General features: G+C 26.7%; 2 protein-coding genes across 7 annotated transcripts; one reads left to right on the top strand and one right to left on the bottom strand.

Moving 5' to 3' along the window:
* Positions 1–544: 544 nt before the first annotated feature.
* LOC132919296 (hypoxia up-regulated protein 1) lies at positions 545–9,424 on the top strand. 4 transcript variants are annotated; one of them, XM_060980736.1, is made up of 17 exons: positions 545–689; positions 771–882; positions 963–1,122; positions 1,187–1,455; positions 1,524–1,729; positions 3,339–3,519; positions 3,609–3,795; positions 4,444–4,593; positions 4,653–4,856; positions 4,929–5,352; positions 5,430–5,700; positions 5,765–5,930; positions 6,043–6,306; positions 6,379–6,486; positions 7,243–7,309; positions 7,440–7,643; positions 7,758–7,876. In XM_060980736.1, exons 3-17 carry the CDS (start codon positions 985–987, stop codon positions 7,859–7,861), a joined length of 2,943 nt encoding a protein of 980 aa, XP_060836719.1. In that variant the 5' UTR covers positions 545–689; positions 771–882; positions 963–984; the 3' UTR covers positions 7,862–7,876. The 4 variants fall into 4 exon arrangements, with proteins under 4 accessions (XP_060836719.1, XP_060836718.1, XP_060836721.1 ...); XM_060980735.1 differs by having other exon boundaries at positions 549–882; XM_060980737.1 differs by lacking the exon at positions 7,758–7,876 and adding an exon at positions 9,220–9,424 and having other exon boundaries at positions 550–882.
* A 1,192-nt stretch (positions 9,425–10,616) lies between these two features.
* Positions 10,617–14,995, bottom strand: LOC132919297 (palmitoyltransferase ZDHHC18). 3 transcript variants are annotated; one of them, XM_060980740.1, is made up of 10 exons: positions 14,899–14,995; positions 14,577–14,804; positions 14,347–14,507; positions 13,795–13,959; positions 13,091–13,228; positions 12,858–13,009; positions 12,342–12,459; positions 12,167–12,282; positions 11,945–12,107; positions 10,617–11,463 (listed from the first exon to the last, which is right to left on the bottom strand). In XM_060980740.1, the coding sequence occupies exons 2-10, from the start codon at positions 14,723–14,725 to the stop codon at positions 11,186–11,188; spliced, it is 1,440 nt and encodes a 479-aa protein (XP_060836723.1). In that variant the 5' UTR covers positions 14,726–14,804; positions 14,899–14,995; the 3' UTR covers positions 10,617–11,185. The 3 variants fall into 3 exon arrangements, 2 of the variants coding, with proteins under 2 accessions (XP_060836723.1, XP_060836722.1); XM_060980739.1 differs by lacking the exon at positions 14,899–14,995 and having other exon boundaries at positions 14,577–14,892; XR_009660609.1 differs by lacking the exon at positions 14,899–14,995 and having other exon boundaries at positions 11,327–11,463; positions 11,550–12,107; positions 14,577–14,892.
* Positions 14,996–17,182: the final 2,187 nt, after the last annotated feature.

The raw sequence follows: 17,182 nt of genomic DNA, 5'->3' as shown, positions 1-17,182 counted from the left end.
AGGGGACTTATGAGTTATGAGTATTATACCATTATTGTTATAAAACATAAATACAAATAAATACTTATAAACTTATACTTATGTCTTATAATCACGAACATCTGGAGTATACACTTCAATTCGTGCTTATAATACACAAGTATAATATCACGACGAATGACATCTATTACGTCATGGAGTATATTAAGGTCTAATGGTTTATACAGATAATAACCTAACCATATACCTATAGTCAATATACCTTAGATCATGTAATATACAATATTATTGTCAATTATTTTTTGTGATTTAAATTTTATAATACACTATAGTGTAACATAAGGTTTATGGTTTAAGGATAATACACAGCTAAGTCCATGTCAAAATAAAAAAAAAGACTAATCCATATTTTAAAAACATTCTTATCAAAATATCAATGAATACGAAATGAAAATTTGAGTAATATAAAGTTTTGGAAAATTGGCAGATACGTGTCAAGACAGTCGACCAATCAGAAGCCGCCAAATCGGCGATTTTGTTGATTTTTTTTGTACGTACTTTATATATAACCATTATGTATTTGGTTACGATTATGTTACGTCTTAACGTCTTGATATATTTAATTTAACTTAACATACGTAATCAAGAAACCGTATGCTTGACTTATACGTTAGTCTTTAGGATCTTCAATCAAATTGTCCGCAATAAACGTAATTAATTTTTTCTGTACTTATTAGTTGGATTTAAAAAAAATATTATAAAAACTACATTGATAATATTATCAATATCAGATATGATACTTACCACAGTACCCGGTGGATTTTTCCTATTTTCGTTGTAAATCAAATACTATAATTCCTAAATAGGTATAGTTAAAGGGTAACTAGTATACTTCTTAGTTAGGTAAGTAAACGTTATATTCTTACATTTTTTGAACATACTTTGTTGAAACAAGTTATATGACCAATTTCAATTTTATTCAGGTAAGTTTTTACATTCTTCAAAATGGGTATCCCATTCTGGAAATGTGTCACAGCACTGACCATGTTCTTGGTTTTGAGTTTTCATATTGTCAATGTACACGGTTTAGCTGTAATGAGTGTTGATATTGGTTCAGAATGGATGAAAGTAGCAATAGTTTCAGTAAGTATTTTATGATAAATGAATGATGTGCAAATATATTTAAACATGTTTTAATTTTGTATAGCCTGGTGTGCCAATGGAAATTGCTCTTAACAAAGAATCTAAAAGAAAAACACCGACTGCTATAGCATTCCGCAATGGTGAACGTACATTTGGTGAAGATGCATTAACTGTTGGCGTACGATTCCCATCCAACTGTTATATTTATTTTCTTGACTTACTAGGAAAGAAAATAGACAATCCAATTGTAGATCTCTATAAAAAACGTTTTCCTTACTATAATATTATTCCTGATCCAAAAAGAAATACTGTACTTTTCAAGCATAATGAATCGTATGTTTATATTATATAATTACCTAATTTTCCGACTTACATTATTATAATAATTTATATACTTGTAGAAATGATCAATTTTCACCCGAAGAACTCGTGGCAATGATGTTGGAAAAAGCACGAGAATTTGCACAAGATAGTGCTGGACAAGCTATAAATGAGGCAGTAATTTCTGTTCCTGGTTATTTCGGTCAAGCTGAACGAACTGCAATGCTAAAGGCTGCAGAAATTGCCGGAATTAAAGTATTACAACTTATTAACAGTTATACAGCAGGTAAAGAATTATAGACATAATACCAAATTATGTTATATTTTTATGAATCGATAAAATACTTATATTTATAAGATATTTGAATATTTAATTATATGTTTTATTAATTGGAATTATTTCTATATAAAATTAAAATAGATGGTCAGAATATTTAAATTATTTTCTTTCAGAAATGTTTTAACAAAAAAATCAAAATTAATTTCTCTATAACATAAAATTTAATTCTGTACTTAATCTGAGTTTCATTTTTATTACAAATAAAATAAATAATAATAATTTGACCCTTTCCCCCCCTGTTAAAGGACCTGTCTTCTAATCATTATTTTTATTATTAATGTATTAATATATTATATTGTTTATTATAAAAAAATAATATGAAGAGAGATGCCAACCAATGATGTAACCCAACATGATATATAACATGATATTATTAACTTTAGGTTAATAAATCTCTGCAATATTTTCTTTTTAGTGGATGGATAGGATTTATGGGTTGTATATTGAATAAAATTTTAATATTAATGGGTTAGTACGGGAATGTAGTTTGGAGTAAAAAGAGCTGTAATGTTTGGTTGCTAGTTGGTCAATTGATTCTATTTTGAGGTCAGAGTGTAATGTGGAGTTAAATGCAAACCAAGATGCAGAAGTTATCATATAGAGAGTGATCGATTAGAGTACTAGAGACATTTGTAAATAATAAATTTGGTGCGAATTGGGAGCTTTGATTTTAAAACTGGAATAAATAGATGTAGTCTACAGTTTAAGGTGGGAGCCCCCAAGTTAGTATTTTGTCAAGAGTGATTCTAAGATATTTGACATCAGAAGATGATACCTTGAATGTAAACAGGTGGAGGGTTAGCTCTTTTTATCGTAAATGGTACATCTACAGATTTGTCAAGATTTATTTTCAGTGGCAGCTATCATGTATCTAAAAAGGTGCTCAAGCACCCTTTTCATAATTGGGGTGGGTGGGTTGTAGCTATTGGGTCTCGATGAAAAGAGTAATTTTTAAATATTGATATGGGGGAGGGGTTCTAGTTCTTTTAAGTGAGAACTTGTAAATTTTTTGAGTTAGTCGCCACTGTTTATTTTAATTTGCCACTTAGTTGTCAGTTATATATTTAATTTAAGTGGATTTGTAGTAGGTTGGATGTTTTATCAGGATCATTTTTGGCACAAAGTATAGCAAATTTTTTTAAAAAAATTGTTCATATTTACCTTTATTTCTATATTTTTATATTTTCTGTGAGCTTGAAAACTTATGCTTATACTTAGTTGTATAAAAATAATTAATAAACTCTCATTCAATCTAAAATCAAAATTATTATTGAAATTTACATTTTAGCATATTTTAAATATTTATAATTATGAAAGTTAATATAAAAAAATGTATACATATGTAATATATTATTACCTAACCTTATGCTTTAAGTTTATAACTTCTAATAATTGGTTCATTTTAGAGATAATAATTAAATTTTTACCAAAGAAATGATGAGGCTTCAATATTTTTTTGAGTTTTATAATTCATTTTATTTTAAAATTAAAAAATAAATACAATTAATTGTGTATGTATTTTTTTGATATAAATGATATAATTATTATTTTTTAGCTGCTTTGAATTATGGTATATTTCGTACAAAAAGTTTTAATGAAACATCTCCAATGTATATGATGTTTTACGATATGGGTGCATATGGTACTCAAGTATCAGTTGTATCATATCAGTTAATAAAATCTAAAGATAGAATAGCTCCTGAACTTCAACCTCATCTTGCTGTACTAGGAGTTGGGTTCGTATTTTCATTTTAATCTTTGTTAAATTGTATGAATAAAAAATTATTTTAATAACAATATTTAATACAATTTTATATTTTATCAGATATGAACGTAATTTGGGTGGCTTGGAAATACAACTACGACTAAGAGATTACTTAGCAGCCAAATTTAATGATCTAAAATTAACACCTAATGATGTTACTAAAAATTCTCGATCAATGGCAAAATTATTTAAAGAAGCTGGACGATTAAAGAATGTATTAAGTGCTAATACTGAACATTTTGCCCAAGTAATATATTATTATTTTAATTATTAAATTATGAATTAATTAATAAACACTTGGGGTCTCATTTCTGCTGTATTGTAGTTTTTGTGTGTACCTATCATTGAGTAGTTGATATTTGTAAAATTAAATTCATTAATAAATGATATACAGGGTGTAACAAAAAAAAAAAAAAAAATTATGCTACTTAAATGTATGAAAAAAATTGTTAATTTTATATTATGAGTAAATAATTTAAGTAATATACTCATGTCAGCACATGCAATTCTTAAAAATAAACTACTTGACTTAGATAAATATTTTTACATTAAAATTGTTCTTATAATCAGATTCACAAAATGGTTATTTTAAATTTATCCAAAAAAATTTAAATCAAATTTTATTTTTTTATTTTCAGTAAAAAAAATAAATATAAAAAAAATTAAATTTTACATGTAGCGCTAGGATCTCTTTTCCTATTATATTGAATAAATTGTATTGTTTTTATTGTTTTTCTCCAATTATTAACAAAAATTCCAATACATTTTCTATAAAAACAGCATCTCCAATAATGATACTGAATCAAATTTTATGATCCATGAAAACATGATGATCAATAAATATTGTAAAACCAATACATTTTCATTATGTATTAAAATAAATATTTAATTTCAGATAGAAGGCTTAATTGACGAAAAAGACATGCGCATTAAAGTTACCAGGGAAGAATTAGAAGAATTGTGTAAAGATTTATTTGATAAAGTTGTGCTTCCAGCTCAAAGAGCTTTAGAAGCATCTGGACTGACTATTGAACTGATTGAACAAGTATATTTATTATTTTCAAAGAAATAATTATTCTATTAATTAATTTAATAATATTTTAGGTTATGTTATCTGGTGCTGGTACTAGAGTTCCTAAAGTTCAAGACCGTTTAGTTAAAGATTTAAAAAGTAATCAACCTCTTGGTAGGTCCTTGAATACTGATGAAGCTGCTGCTTTAGGGGCTGCATATAAAGCAGCAGATCTTAGTAATGGATTTAAAGTAAAAGCATTTATTACTAAGGATGCTACATTATTCCCTATACAAGTTTGTTATATTATTTACAATTTATATTGTATCGATGTACCTAAGTACTTATTGAACTTAAATTATTTTTAGGTTACATTTGATAAAGAGGTAATAGATGAGAATAAACCAGCAAAACAAGTAAAGCGCATTTTATTTGGCCACATGAATCCATATCCACAACGCAAAATAATAACATTTAATAAACATCAACAAGATTTTGATTTTACTGTGGGTTATGCAGAACTTAGTCATTTACATGAAAATGAAGTTAAGTGTTTAGGTTCTTTGCAACTAAGTAATATTAAATTAAATGGTGTACGAGATGCCTATACCAAGTATCAAGGTCAAGAAGGAATAGATACCAAAGGAATTAAAGCACACTTTGCAATGGATGATAGTGGATTATTAATTTTACAAAATGTAGAGTTACTAATTGAAAAAACTGTTACTGCTGATACAGAAGAAGAATCTACTTTATCAAAGATAGGAAATACTATTAGCAATTTATTTAAAGGTATTAAGTAGTAACAACTAACAAAATACTGGAAATACTAAATAAGCATTAAATTAATAAATATTTTTATTTTAAAGGTCCTGAAGAAGTACTGAAAGACGAAAAACCAGTACATGAAGCTCCAGAAGAAGGTCCTATTCCCCAAGCATCTAATAATACATCAAATAATACAGATACCAATGACCAAACAAACAGTACTGAACAATTGAAATTAAATGATACAGTTCCAATTTCTGATTCCAAGAAGAATTTAAAAGTTGTAACAGTTAAAGAAACTATTGATGTTAACCATGAATACTTATTTGTTCTTCCTGCTCAAGATGATGACTTGCAAAGTTCAATTAATAAGTATGTTACTTATTGATATATGAATTATATTTTCTTCATTTGAGATGTTTTTATTATTTTTTAGAATAACAGAACTTAAAGAAATAGATTTAGCAAAATCACGTAAAGAAACCTCTTTAAATAATTTAGAAACTGCTATTATTGAAACACGTGAAAAATTAGAACAACCTGATTATGCTAGTTCTGCTACTGATATTGAAACTCAATCAATTTTGAATAAATGTTCTGAGGTAATTTTTATTAGATTTGCTTAAAATTTTAAAAAGTAAAATAATGTTATGTTTATAAAACTAGTTAACAAATTGTTATAATATAAATCAAATTAAAATGTATTTTGTTAAGATTTCAAATTGGTTAGAAGATGATGGTTTTGGCGCTGAAGCTGATATTTTAGACTCTAAATTTGACGATTTAAAAAAAATTGTATTACCTGTTTGGGAAAGAACTTTTGAACATGCAGAAAGACCATCAAGATTAGATGCATTAAATAGTGCATTAAACAGTAGTAATTCGTTTTTGGAAAAAATAAAAAATACCACATTGGAGGATACTCCTTTTACACAAGTAGAAATAGATACTCTGGAAAAATTGATTTCTGAAATTACAGTAAGAATATTGATATTTACTTAATAATAATTAAAAAAATTTACAACCAAAAAATGTTTTCGTTATTTGTAGATTTGGAAAGATAAGCAAGTAGAAGAACAGGGAAAACTTCCAAAATCTGTTGATCCTGTGTTGACAGTTCAAACAATTGCAATAAAACATTCATCGATAGAACGCGAGGTATGTAATAATAATACATATTACAGTGAAACCTGACTTAACAGACACCTGTATATAACAGACAAAATGACCCAGTCCTAGCAAAAAGATAGGCACTCCAATGTATTTTTACCTATCTATAACGGACTTTTTGTATTACGGACACGGACACTAATATTTTACCCCAGTGATTTCATAATGCACAAAAATCCTAGTTCAAATCTAAATGTAATATCATATTATGTATATACAAACTACGAAACAGCTTCAATTAAGTACACGTGAAAACACAGATTACGACCGATTGCATTATCGCAGATTTTGGTAACGTTAATTGCGAGCACCTATTGAATTTATGAAGTTGAGATACAATTAAATAGAAATAAATTGTAATATTATCTATAAAAGAAAAACATAAGTAATATTCTAATGTTTTTATTCAGTTTCAATTGGTTCGCAGTTTACATATTTTTCTTAGCAATGGCACTTACCGTACCGCGTAAATCTTTCAAGTTTAAACAAAAAGTGAATATTATTCGTCGTAAAGAGTCTAGCGGTTTTCTATTTGTAAACATGCCGATAAATATTAAAATTAATTTTATAACGTATATGTAAAATATAATAATATAATAATAATGATTGAGATTATAATTATATGCATACAACATTTTCATTTTCCCTTTTAATTATTTTAGTCCCGTGACTGTTATATACAGGTTTCACTGAATTACAAATATACATTTTTGGATTAATAATTCATGTACATAATTTTCTTAGATGAGATATTTAATGACTAAATTTACTTCATGGAAACCAAAAAAGAAAGAGGACCTCAAAGTTAAAGGTAAGTGTTGTACCTCTCAGCCAATTTATTTTTTATTTAACAGCTTTTTGATTGAATTAGAGTGAGTTTTTTTTTTGTGTTTTACTTATCCAACTAATATAACTTAAATCAATAATTCTTGTTCGCGAAGCACCAACATCACAGACTGACAATGAAAAAGATAAAATACCAGAAGAACAAGACAATGATACTACAACTAAGAATAATGCACAAGATGATGAAGTAGAAAAGCCTACTGTTGATGAACCAAGTAGCACTGTGAATGATAATGCTGAATCTGAAAGCCCATTACAAACAGATAAACCCAAACCAATAGTTGAACCTACAAAAACTGGTGAGAATTTCAAGATGTTTATCAACGGTGATGGAGCACGGCAGTTATTAGCTTATTTATTATAGTTGCTTATTGCACAATGCTTGCTCAGCTCTGCAATGTATGTTTTTACAGAAAAAATTTCCAAATCACCACATGATTTAAAAGAGGATATTTCATCATGGATTTCATCAGCATTGGTTATTTGTATTATACAAATTGCATTTCGTTTATTTTAGTTAGTGAAAAAAGTGTTTCAAAAAGAACCTTATTAAGCATGTATGTTTTGTGACTTGCTGGGTTGGGTGATGTTCTATAATTTTTTTTTACCTAATGAAAAACAGTATAATTATTGAAAGATTATTATCATGAGAATTTCAAAATAATTGCTATAGTTCTATTATGTTGGCTTTCAAAATAGATTATAGTTATACATTTTTAATTGTCAATTGTGATGATGAGGAAGTACTATAGTCAGCGCCGGATAGGCAAGGTATCGGCCCACCGAGTTTTAGGATTTTAACGGCCCTAAAAAAGTAAACGGCCCATTTTTTCAATAAGACATACATTAATTCAGACTCAAATTTTAAGCAGCCTACTGGGTTTAACTCGGTAACTTGCCGGCCCTATCCGGGCCTGATTGTAGTGGATAATTTGTGAAAAAATATGACTAAAGTACTAAAATATAACAAAATTGGTTATTAACTGTGTTATTATATAGTGTACACTTTAAAAACTGCAAAACTAATTTTTACCAAGCTTTTACTTAAAAAACATATTGGATATTTGTGTTGAAACTACAATTTCCTGGCTTGTATTCTATCACTAATGCTCCGCTTATTCTTTATTTTTTATAGTTTTCAATTAAATAAATTATTTGACTTCTAATAATATAACTGGACTCTAACTGTTAGTTTTTAATTGGTTTAATATCACTCAGAAAATTAATTTTAACTGATTTATAAGTCATATTAAATATAAATTACAGTTAAACTATGTATAATGTATACCTAGTTTTTAGTAAACGTTCAAAGTCCAAATTTTAACTGATTATTCTTGGTAAATTATAGAATATATAAAATATTTAAGTATTAGTATAATGCTTTAATATTCTTTATTTTATTTGTTTTGATCATTTTGATAAGTTTAATGCATTGTTTTAATTATGATTTTCCTAAACTTCAAAGTACCAGCTACATCCAATCTTCTATCTAAAAATACCATTTATGTTGAAGAGTAAATAATTTGTATTAATTTAAAAGTGATTGCAGACCAAAACAACATCATTGTTGTATACAATTACATTTATTGCTTTTATTATCTCATAATCAAAAATAATTATTGTTTAAAATATTAAAAATTCATTAGTAATAAAATATATTTGAATTGAGAATTAAATATTAATTAGATATGTTTGATGGTATGAATCTTGATCATAAATATTGTTATTATTAGTATATATACTCATATAAGACTTATCTTACTTAGTAATTCTTAAGAAATATTTATGCTTGGCTAGTTTTAACAAATTATTTCAAATCTATCAACATTTGTTTCCTAAGACTTTTCATATTTATCAAAGTTATGTTTGTTGCAGAGGAGAAAGATGATACACACTCAGAGTTATAATCAAAGAAACTTTGTGTCAAAATTGTGCAAGTGAACACAGACTATTGTGCATTCCAGGATCCAGTTATAAAGACTAATGTTTATTCTGTACATTTTTTATTTATTAATTCTGGATAATTGCATTTTGTTGTATTTAAAATTACAACGTTGGAAATAAAATAGGATACATTAAATATGTAAAATTATTTTTGAAAATACTTTTCAAATGGTTTCTGAGTACACATTTATCTTACCAAAGTAAAAGTCAATAATAAACAAGAAACTAAATACATTTTTGAATACTTGATAGTAATAATAACCATTATTATTTAAAGTAGAAAATAAACTGTACATACATTTTGAAAATTGTTTTGTTTAAAATTAAGATGACATTAAGATATTAATTATATACTAATACTTTGTCACATTTTGAATAGCTGTATTTCTCTTTTAAAGAATTAAAAAATCATTTTATAAGAAACTATTGCTTCACTATCTACTAGCTAGTCCAAAATTGTATTGTGATTAATATTTATCTTAATACTTAATAAGACATTTTGGATCAATGGTATACACAATTGTCATAATTATTATACTACTAATTACTATTATTATGTTTCATAGTAACAGAGTATAATAATACACATGACACAATATAGTCCTTTCTATAATTTAATTAATCAGTGAAATAGTGTTCTGTATATACATCAAAATTGAAAATATAAGTTTCAATATATTATCTTTAATTTAATTGTAATATATTTTTATGTCACCGAATGATCACAATAATTAATTATAGTCCACCTACATAATTCACTGTTAATGTCTTATATGCAAAATATAAATAAAAATAAAAATGTATTACTAGTAAAAAATAATTATTATATATAACTGTTTTAAATAATATTAAATGGATAAATTATGTATCAAATATTAAAAATGTTTTTACAACTGTATCATAAGAACATTGTAAAAGTCTTTACAAAGAAAACAAACTAGACATATTATAATTGTCTTTTATTTTTACTAGAAAATAATCATAATTATTTTGATGTCATGTTAAGAAATTTTAAAGTTATATTATAAACCCTATTTTTACCTTTAAAAACAAATAACAATTTAAACATTGAACAGTGAGAATATAAAAATATATATTAAATTTCTTTCATCTAATTAATCAACTTTTATCAATAACATTAATTATAAAAAGAAAAATTATTTCCAAGAAAGAGGCACTAATGCGTTAATTGAAGTAAAAGCACAACCGCGAATTCATGAACAATATTTAAAAAAAAAATACATACTAATTATTAATAAAATAAATAAACAGTCGATTTACCTATTAGAATGTTTAAAAGTCTTATAGAAGATGGTAACACCCAAAAAAAAATCGTTAGTTTTTTTTATTAAAAAAAAAGAAAAAATTAACAATAATAATTACCTATTCATAAACCCTGACTATTACAAATTAAACATTTTTTTCATTGGCATATTTAAGTTAAACCTTAGCCACAACACTTGTGTAATGCCGGATAACAATACTATAATTAAATTAAGTTATTTTATTAATACAAAAAAATATATGTATTTAAATTAATAACTTAAAGGACCAAATTAGAAAAGTGCAAAATATGACATGGTGTTTAGTAATGAAATTAAATACTTGAAAAATGTTAGACATTAGTTTTAGGACCTAATTAGAATAATAAATAAAGCAAAAGGCACTTATTTAATAACATTAAAATTGTTAATCCTAAAACAATTTGATTGGGCAGTCAGTTGGTGGTAAATAACAATATTGCAACCAACAATATTAGTGAATTTTACTTTTAAGTCACATTAAAACAATATATAAATTTCCTTAATAAGTGCCTAAACGCCATAAGGAATTTCTCATTTATGTATGACTATAAAAATTAACAGGTACATAATTTATCTTCTTCAATCTAGTTTAGTCATAATGTGTTTTTGTTTTTAACCAATTTCACTTGGCTGCCAGTACCAACTGATGACGCATCTTCTAATGAATCTAGGTCTAAAGCTGACTCGATCATTGTCGTGTCCTGAAGTAGTTGTAGCCGACTAGCACTCAATGGAGGAGCACCAGATATAGTTTTTGACCCATCATCTAAATCTAGTTCTGGGTCTAATCGACCCGGTTCAATGGTCTCGTATATGCCAGTATCATTGAATGTGTTAGACAATGAAGTTACACTTTTGTTGAATGTCACACCTACACAGTTATATAAACACTATTAATTAAAAATGAATTGACAAATATATTTATTTAAATTCAACCTCATCCTTAATTTCACTTACCAGTAAATATTAATCCTAATCAACTTACATGGTAGTGAAAGGCATTTAAAAAGAAACAAAACATTTATTAACAATTAAATTATTTTCTTTATAGTTCCCAAAAAGATGAGCATTAATTTAACTAGTATTATTTATATTTGATAAGTGCATCCTAGTTGATGTGGTACCCCCACCATGCTCATTGCAGTGACTATAGTAAAGTTTTTGATTGTTTCTACAACGATAACTAGGTACACGAGAAACAGCTGAATAATACATTGCTGCACGGTCCCTGCGCAAAGGTAAACTAGCATAAAAATAATTTGGGTTTGTGGGAACTAAAAAATAGTCAGTTGGATAATGATGTGATGCTATAAGGATTGAAGAATGAGAGGTTGGTGGCTTTTGATACAAACCATTTATAATATGACTTTGATGCATATGATTATTTTGCGAATGATGAATACTTGGCATCGATGTTGTAAATGTATGTTGATTACGGTCTAAACTATCTGGTTGTAACATACTAGATGAACCATATTGATGCAATTGTATTTCATCAGTATTTGTTTTGCTATTCTATAAAATATAATTAAATTAAGTACATAAAATATTGAAACAATATTATTACACATTACTTGGTTAACAGGTGCATCAGAAACTTCAAACCCTTTATTAGATATAACTGTATCTCTACTCTGACTTTTTTTCAATGATTTAGATTCGGTTAATGATAAAACCACACCACGTCTATCTGAAATATATAGAGTAAATTAAAATTATTTAGAACAATAAACTAATATTTATGAATACCTAAAAGACTTGGAGGACGAGGAGAACACAATACATAACAATAATTGGCACAGATGTTACCTCGACTATATGGATTGGAATTTGGCCGTCCTGTCCGACTGGCAAAAGATCCTTTAATCTATTACATATATTATAGATTTATTTATCAGAAAATATTTTAATTTACAGGGATGGAAGAATTAAACAATGAAAACTATATACTAATAACTTAATCAATAGTTAATAATAAATAACCATTTAAAATTAATATAATTAAACATAAACAAAGCATTTCAAAAATTAACATTGTTTTACTTTAATAAATATTAATTTCAATTTTTTCCATTATGGAACAAAGAAAAGAAAAAGGAAAAAGTATTCTAAACGCATATAAATAACCACATATACAGAATTATTCTATAATACAATTAAATAAAAGAGATTATCTTCCATTCCTGCAAATTTTTAGTATTTATATTTATTATAAAAGATACATTATTGCATTATACAACACACACAACAACAAAATATACTAACGTCTTCATTAGTCGTTTGGTTGGATGCAGCAAGAAATGTATGAAATCCAGCCAGTCCAATTACACTCCAACAACTAAAGAATGTAATAATTACTACTATTACACTCGTTGGTGATTCAGAAATAGCATCTACCATTAATCTATTTTCAGATACTATAAATAAAAAAAAAACAAAAGTATAAAATAAATATATTTAAAAAAAATAAATTTGATTAGAATTGGAAATCCACTTACAATAAAATAAATGTAGTACTGCTCCAATGAACACGATGATGATAAGTAAAGATAAACAAACAATAAACATATAGAAAAACCTGTAGTTCCGACGACCAACACAATTTCCTACCCATGGACAGTGATGATCGAAATTTTCTAAATTTTAACAATATATCATAAGATGTGAGTAAAAAAATATTTATAAATACATCAAAGATCAGTATCATAAAAATATTATTTTTAGGGTGTTGAAGACGGTTAATTTTAAGGAGCAAATATTTCTAGATATGAAGTGTAATGAGAAAAAAATTAAATTAAACCATATTAGTTGTTAAAATCTCAATTTCAGTTGTAGAATAGTTAGATTTTAATCGTTTTTATTTGATTTGTAATCAGAAATTTTTTTTCCAGTCACATGAAACTCAACTTTAAATAACACCAGGAAAATATATTTCAAAATACTTAATAGTTGTTATTATTTAAACTTTTATTATAACCTCTGAAATTAGTTTTTTAAATTAGAGTCCAATACAATCAATATAAAGTTTTTATCTTTAAAATAAAATAAAAAATATAAAAATATGACTATTAAACGAAATGTTTGTTTTTCCTATGAGGCAAGTTTATATACTAAATTACTTAAACAAAAGACTTAGACACCCTTAACTAACAATTAATATAATGTTATATAATTAAATACTGAAAATCCAAGTAAAACTTACCAACACAATTGTTACATAAACTACAATGGGAAGCTCTTGGCGGTCTAAATATCTTGCATGTAACACAATATTTTAACTTGATTGAATTGCCTTTGATGACCACCTCTTTGGTCCTAGGGGGTGGTCGTATAGTGGGGGTTCCTCCATTGTTTGGTATACTAATGTCTAAATTGCAATGCATTAATGAATTATAAAACATTTTAATATTTTATTCAAAAAATTTACTAATTTTTTGATTGATTTGAAAAGTAAGATTTATTTGTTATTATATGAAAAAATTACTATAAAATAAACACTGTTTTTTTTTTTGTTAAGGTACAAATAAAAAGTTCATTAAATTTCTTTGTATATAAAACTGTTTTTAATTTTTAATTTTCATTCAATATTTAACTATATTTAATCATATTATCAAACACTTAATGTAATTCTAAAAGTAAAACAAAATTAGTTGTTAGAAAAAATAATTGTATTACAGCACTTTTAGCAATTAAATAAAAGTCAACCAGTCCAATAAATTGAATTAAATTGGAAAATAAATTATATTAAACTTACAAACTTGTTTCTCGATGTAAGCAGCTTCGTCATCAGTCGCCCTAGGAATAATACCCGGGTCCGTGAAACTAGTCTTGAACAACGAGCCAATGACAAAGAGAAATAACACTCCTGAAATAACTGGAATCACAGGAGTCACACGACGGCTAAGGTATGGACAGCTAGAATAATCATTAATTTATCATATCATAGAACTTACTAGTTAAGCAGAATATAATATAATAACTTACTCGAATACAAAGAAGAGGACGCTCGTACCAATGATGAGGATAACATTGATGTAGAACACTGCTGCATGCGGTGCCATCATGAGCCGGCCGTCACAGCAGAATCGGTTTCGACCAGGGAACATTTCCCATTTCCTGGTGACTTTGGCCATACCCGATGGGTCATTTGAATCTGAATGGTATTCCGCATAAATGTCATAAATTGTTCAGAGTGCAGCAATACATTACTACCTTTGGATAAAACAGTAAACAGTTGTTATGGATAGTGGAACAAATATAAATGAAAAGCAATATAATTTCACCCAATTTTTAATTTTTATTATACCTATCACATAATATGTATTTTGTGTTGTGTCGTCGATTAAGAATTTTATCAAAAATTTATAGGTAAACAAAAAATATCAAAATTACCCATAACCTGCAATCTATATTGATTATAGATTACACATGATTTTGAGAACCATTGCGGTTCGTGGAAGAGCGGGAACATTCAAGTATTATCATTTATCGATAACTAAAAAAAAAAATTTTTTTTTACATACACTAGTACGAAATGAATTTCACCATAATTTTACGTGTTCTATGACGTACTAATAAGGACGTATTTAACTACTACTTCTCAAGTACTCAATGACTATGACAAAATATTAAAACACAAAAACTGTCATCTAAATCTGCTAATGTCGTGATGGTGGTTTCGTCTTTTGTGCATACAATACATTGTGTATTTTGGAACATTGTTTGAAAAAAAGTTCAAATTACTTCACATAGATAGTGCCATTTAAGCCAGGAAAAGAAAAAAACATAACGATTGCAGAACACTGTAATGGCATTTAAAAGTTAAAACCTTTTAAGTACACATTAACCCAACTACCCAACATTAGTTGCCACTATTTTATTTTAGATAACTAATTTATATATATTTGTATTGGTTATGAACTGGTGTTATCCGGATTGAAATTTAATAAATATATTAAAAAGATATTCAATTTTATTTATTAATTAAATTAAATATAGATTTAGATATTATACATATCTTTTATAAAGGCCATCTCTACTCAATCAATAAAAATCACCTTTGAGTTTTAACCTTTTGATGATCGATTATAAAATTTTCGCGATTCCCGTATCGAAAATGATTACCGACCTTTCTCGCACTCAACTGAATATCTAGAATTACAATAATTGAATCTGACTTCAAGTTTTTGAAATCATGCATTAAAAAAAAACGACATTCAAATACAATTGAATAATGAATAGTAAATAACAAATTCATAATTTATAATCCACTGGAGTAGGATAGGGTTAGGTCCAATAGAATGCATAATATACAATGCCAGGGGCGCCGAGTACAGGGAGGCTCGGGGGCTGCTGCCCCACTAAAATTGAAATTGCTAATACTATTAAAATGTTATTACAACAAAAAACTATATTTAAGTAATGTTTAGTAATTATTTAGGTAAAACTGTAAATGTGTTTAAAATAGTGAGCCCACATGACATTTTTAAAACCTGATACCTCTGTACAATGCAATATGCATTATATACTATGATTTTGTTTGCACCGCCCCACAAGAATCTCGCTATACAATACAGGTAGATAATTATTAATTAGGTAAGATATTCAAACATGGAACACGCATTATCAACCAACGTGTAATTTTTTTAATAAATGTTAACTTAATTTATGTATTTTTAACAAAAATTGAAATACCGACAATGTTGCTTATCTTAGTAGTACAAACAGAAGGCTCTAATGAAGAAATAATTTCGAGTTTAGGAATTTATAGGTACAATTTTAGTAATGCAACAGTTAGAGGTGTTAGTGAAATAAAGCTACTTTCTCAATCAGTATGTGCAAATTTATACACTTGACTACTTACGAAAAATACTTTCATGTAGCACATAAATTTTATTATGAACAATACAGGACCTGGTTATAGAATAAAATTTTTAAAATTCCAAAGTGGAATTTGGTATACTATTATAATTTATGAAATGCATTATATTGTTACTTCACTCTTAGTGATCATTTATATGGGAATTTTAAATTTATAGTACATAAACTAAAAAAAAGAAAGTAATGGGAATACACTCTAAGGACCACTAACCATTATGTTAATTTAGATAGTTAAATGGAAACATGATTTTTTAACTTTGGGTACTGGAACAGAATACATGTACTAACAAAGTTATAAGGTTTAAATTTAGTTCAGTCATCATGTTTACCTAAATAAAATAAATAGTAAATTAGAAAAGAGGCTAATTCACAGTTTAATTTAATTTACCAGGTTAGTTATAAAGCATAAGAGACCTAACCTGAGAGTATCTAGTACATAGTGTAAATACTCTATGATCTAGTATGGTTTCTTACATCAGTGATTCTCAAACTGGGGGCTAAGTTCTATGACTGGTGGGCTGTGAAATATATATGTAATATATACGTCCGTGTATATACCCAACCTAATCCAGGTGGCCGTAAAATAATTTGATTTAGATTAAGGGAGCCTTGAATATTTTCACATTAAATTTAGGGAGGCCCATGACAAAAAGTTTGAGAAGTTGTCTAACATGGTATATATTTTTAGAAAGAAAATCAATAACACTTAA

This window comes from Rhopalosiphum padi, chromosome 2 (assembly GCF_020882245.1).
Source record: "Rhopalosiphum padi isolate XX-2018 chromosome 2, ASM2088224v1, whole genome shotgun sequence".
Taxonomy (NCBI): Eukaryota; Metazoa; Arthropoda; class Insecta; order Hemiptera; family Aphididae; genus Rhopalosiphum; species Rhopalosiphum padi.
The sequence above is the reverse complement of the archived record's forward strand: the minus strand, read 5'-3'. Positions and strand labels throughout refer to the sequence as shown.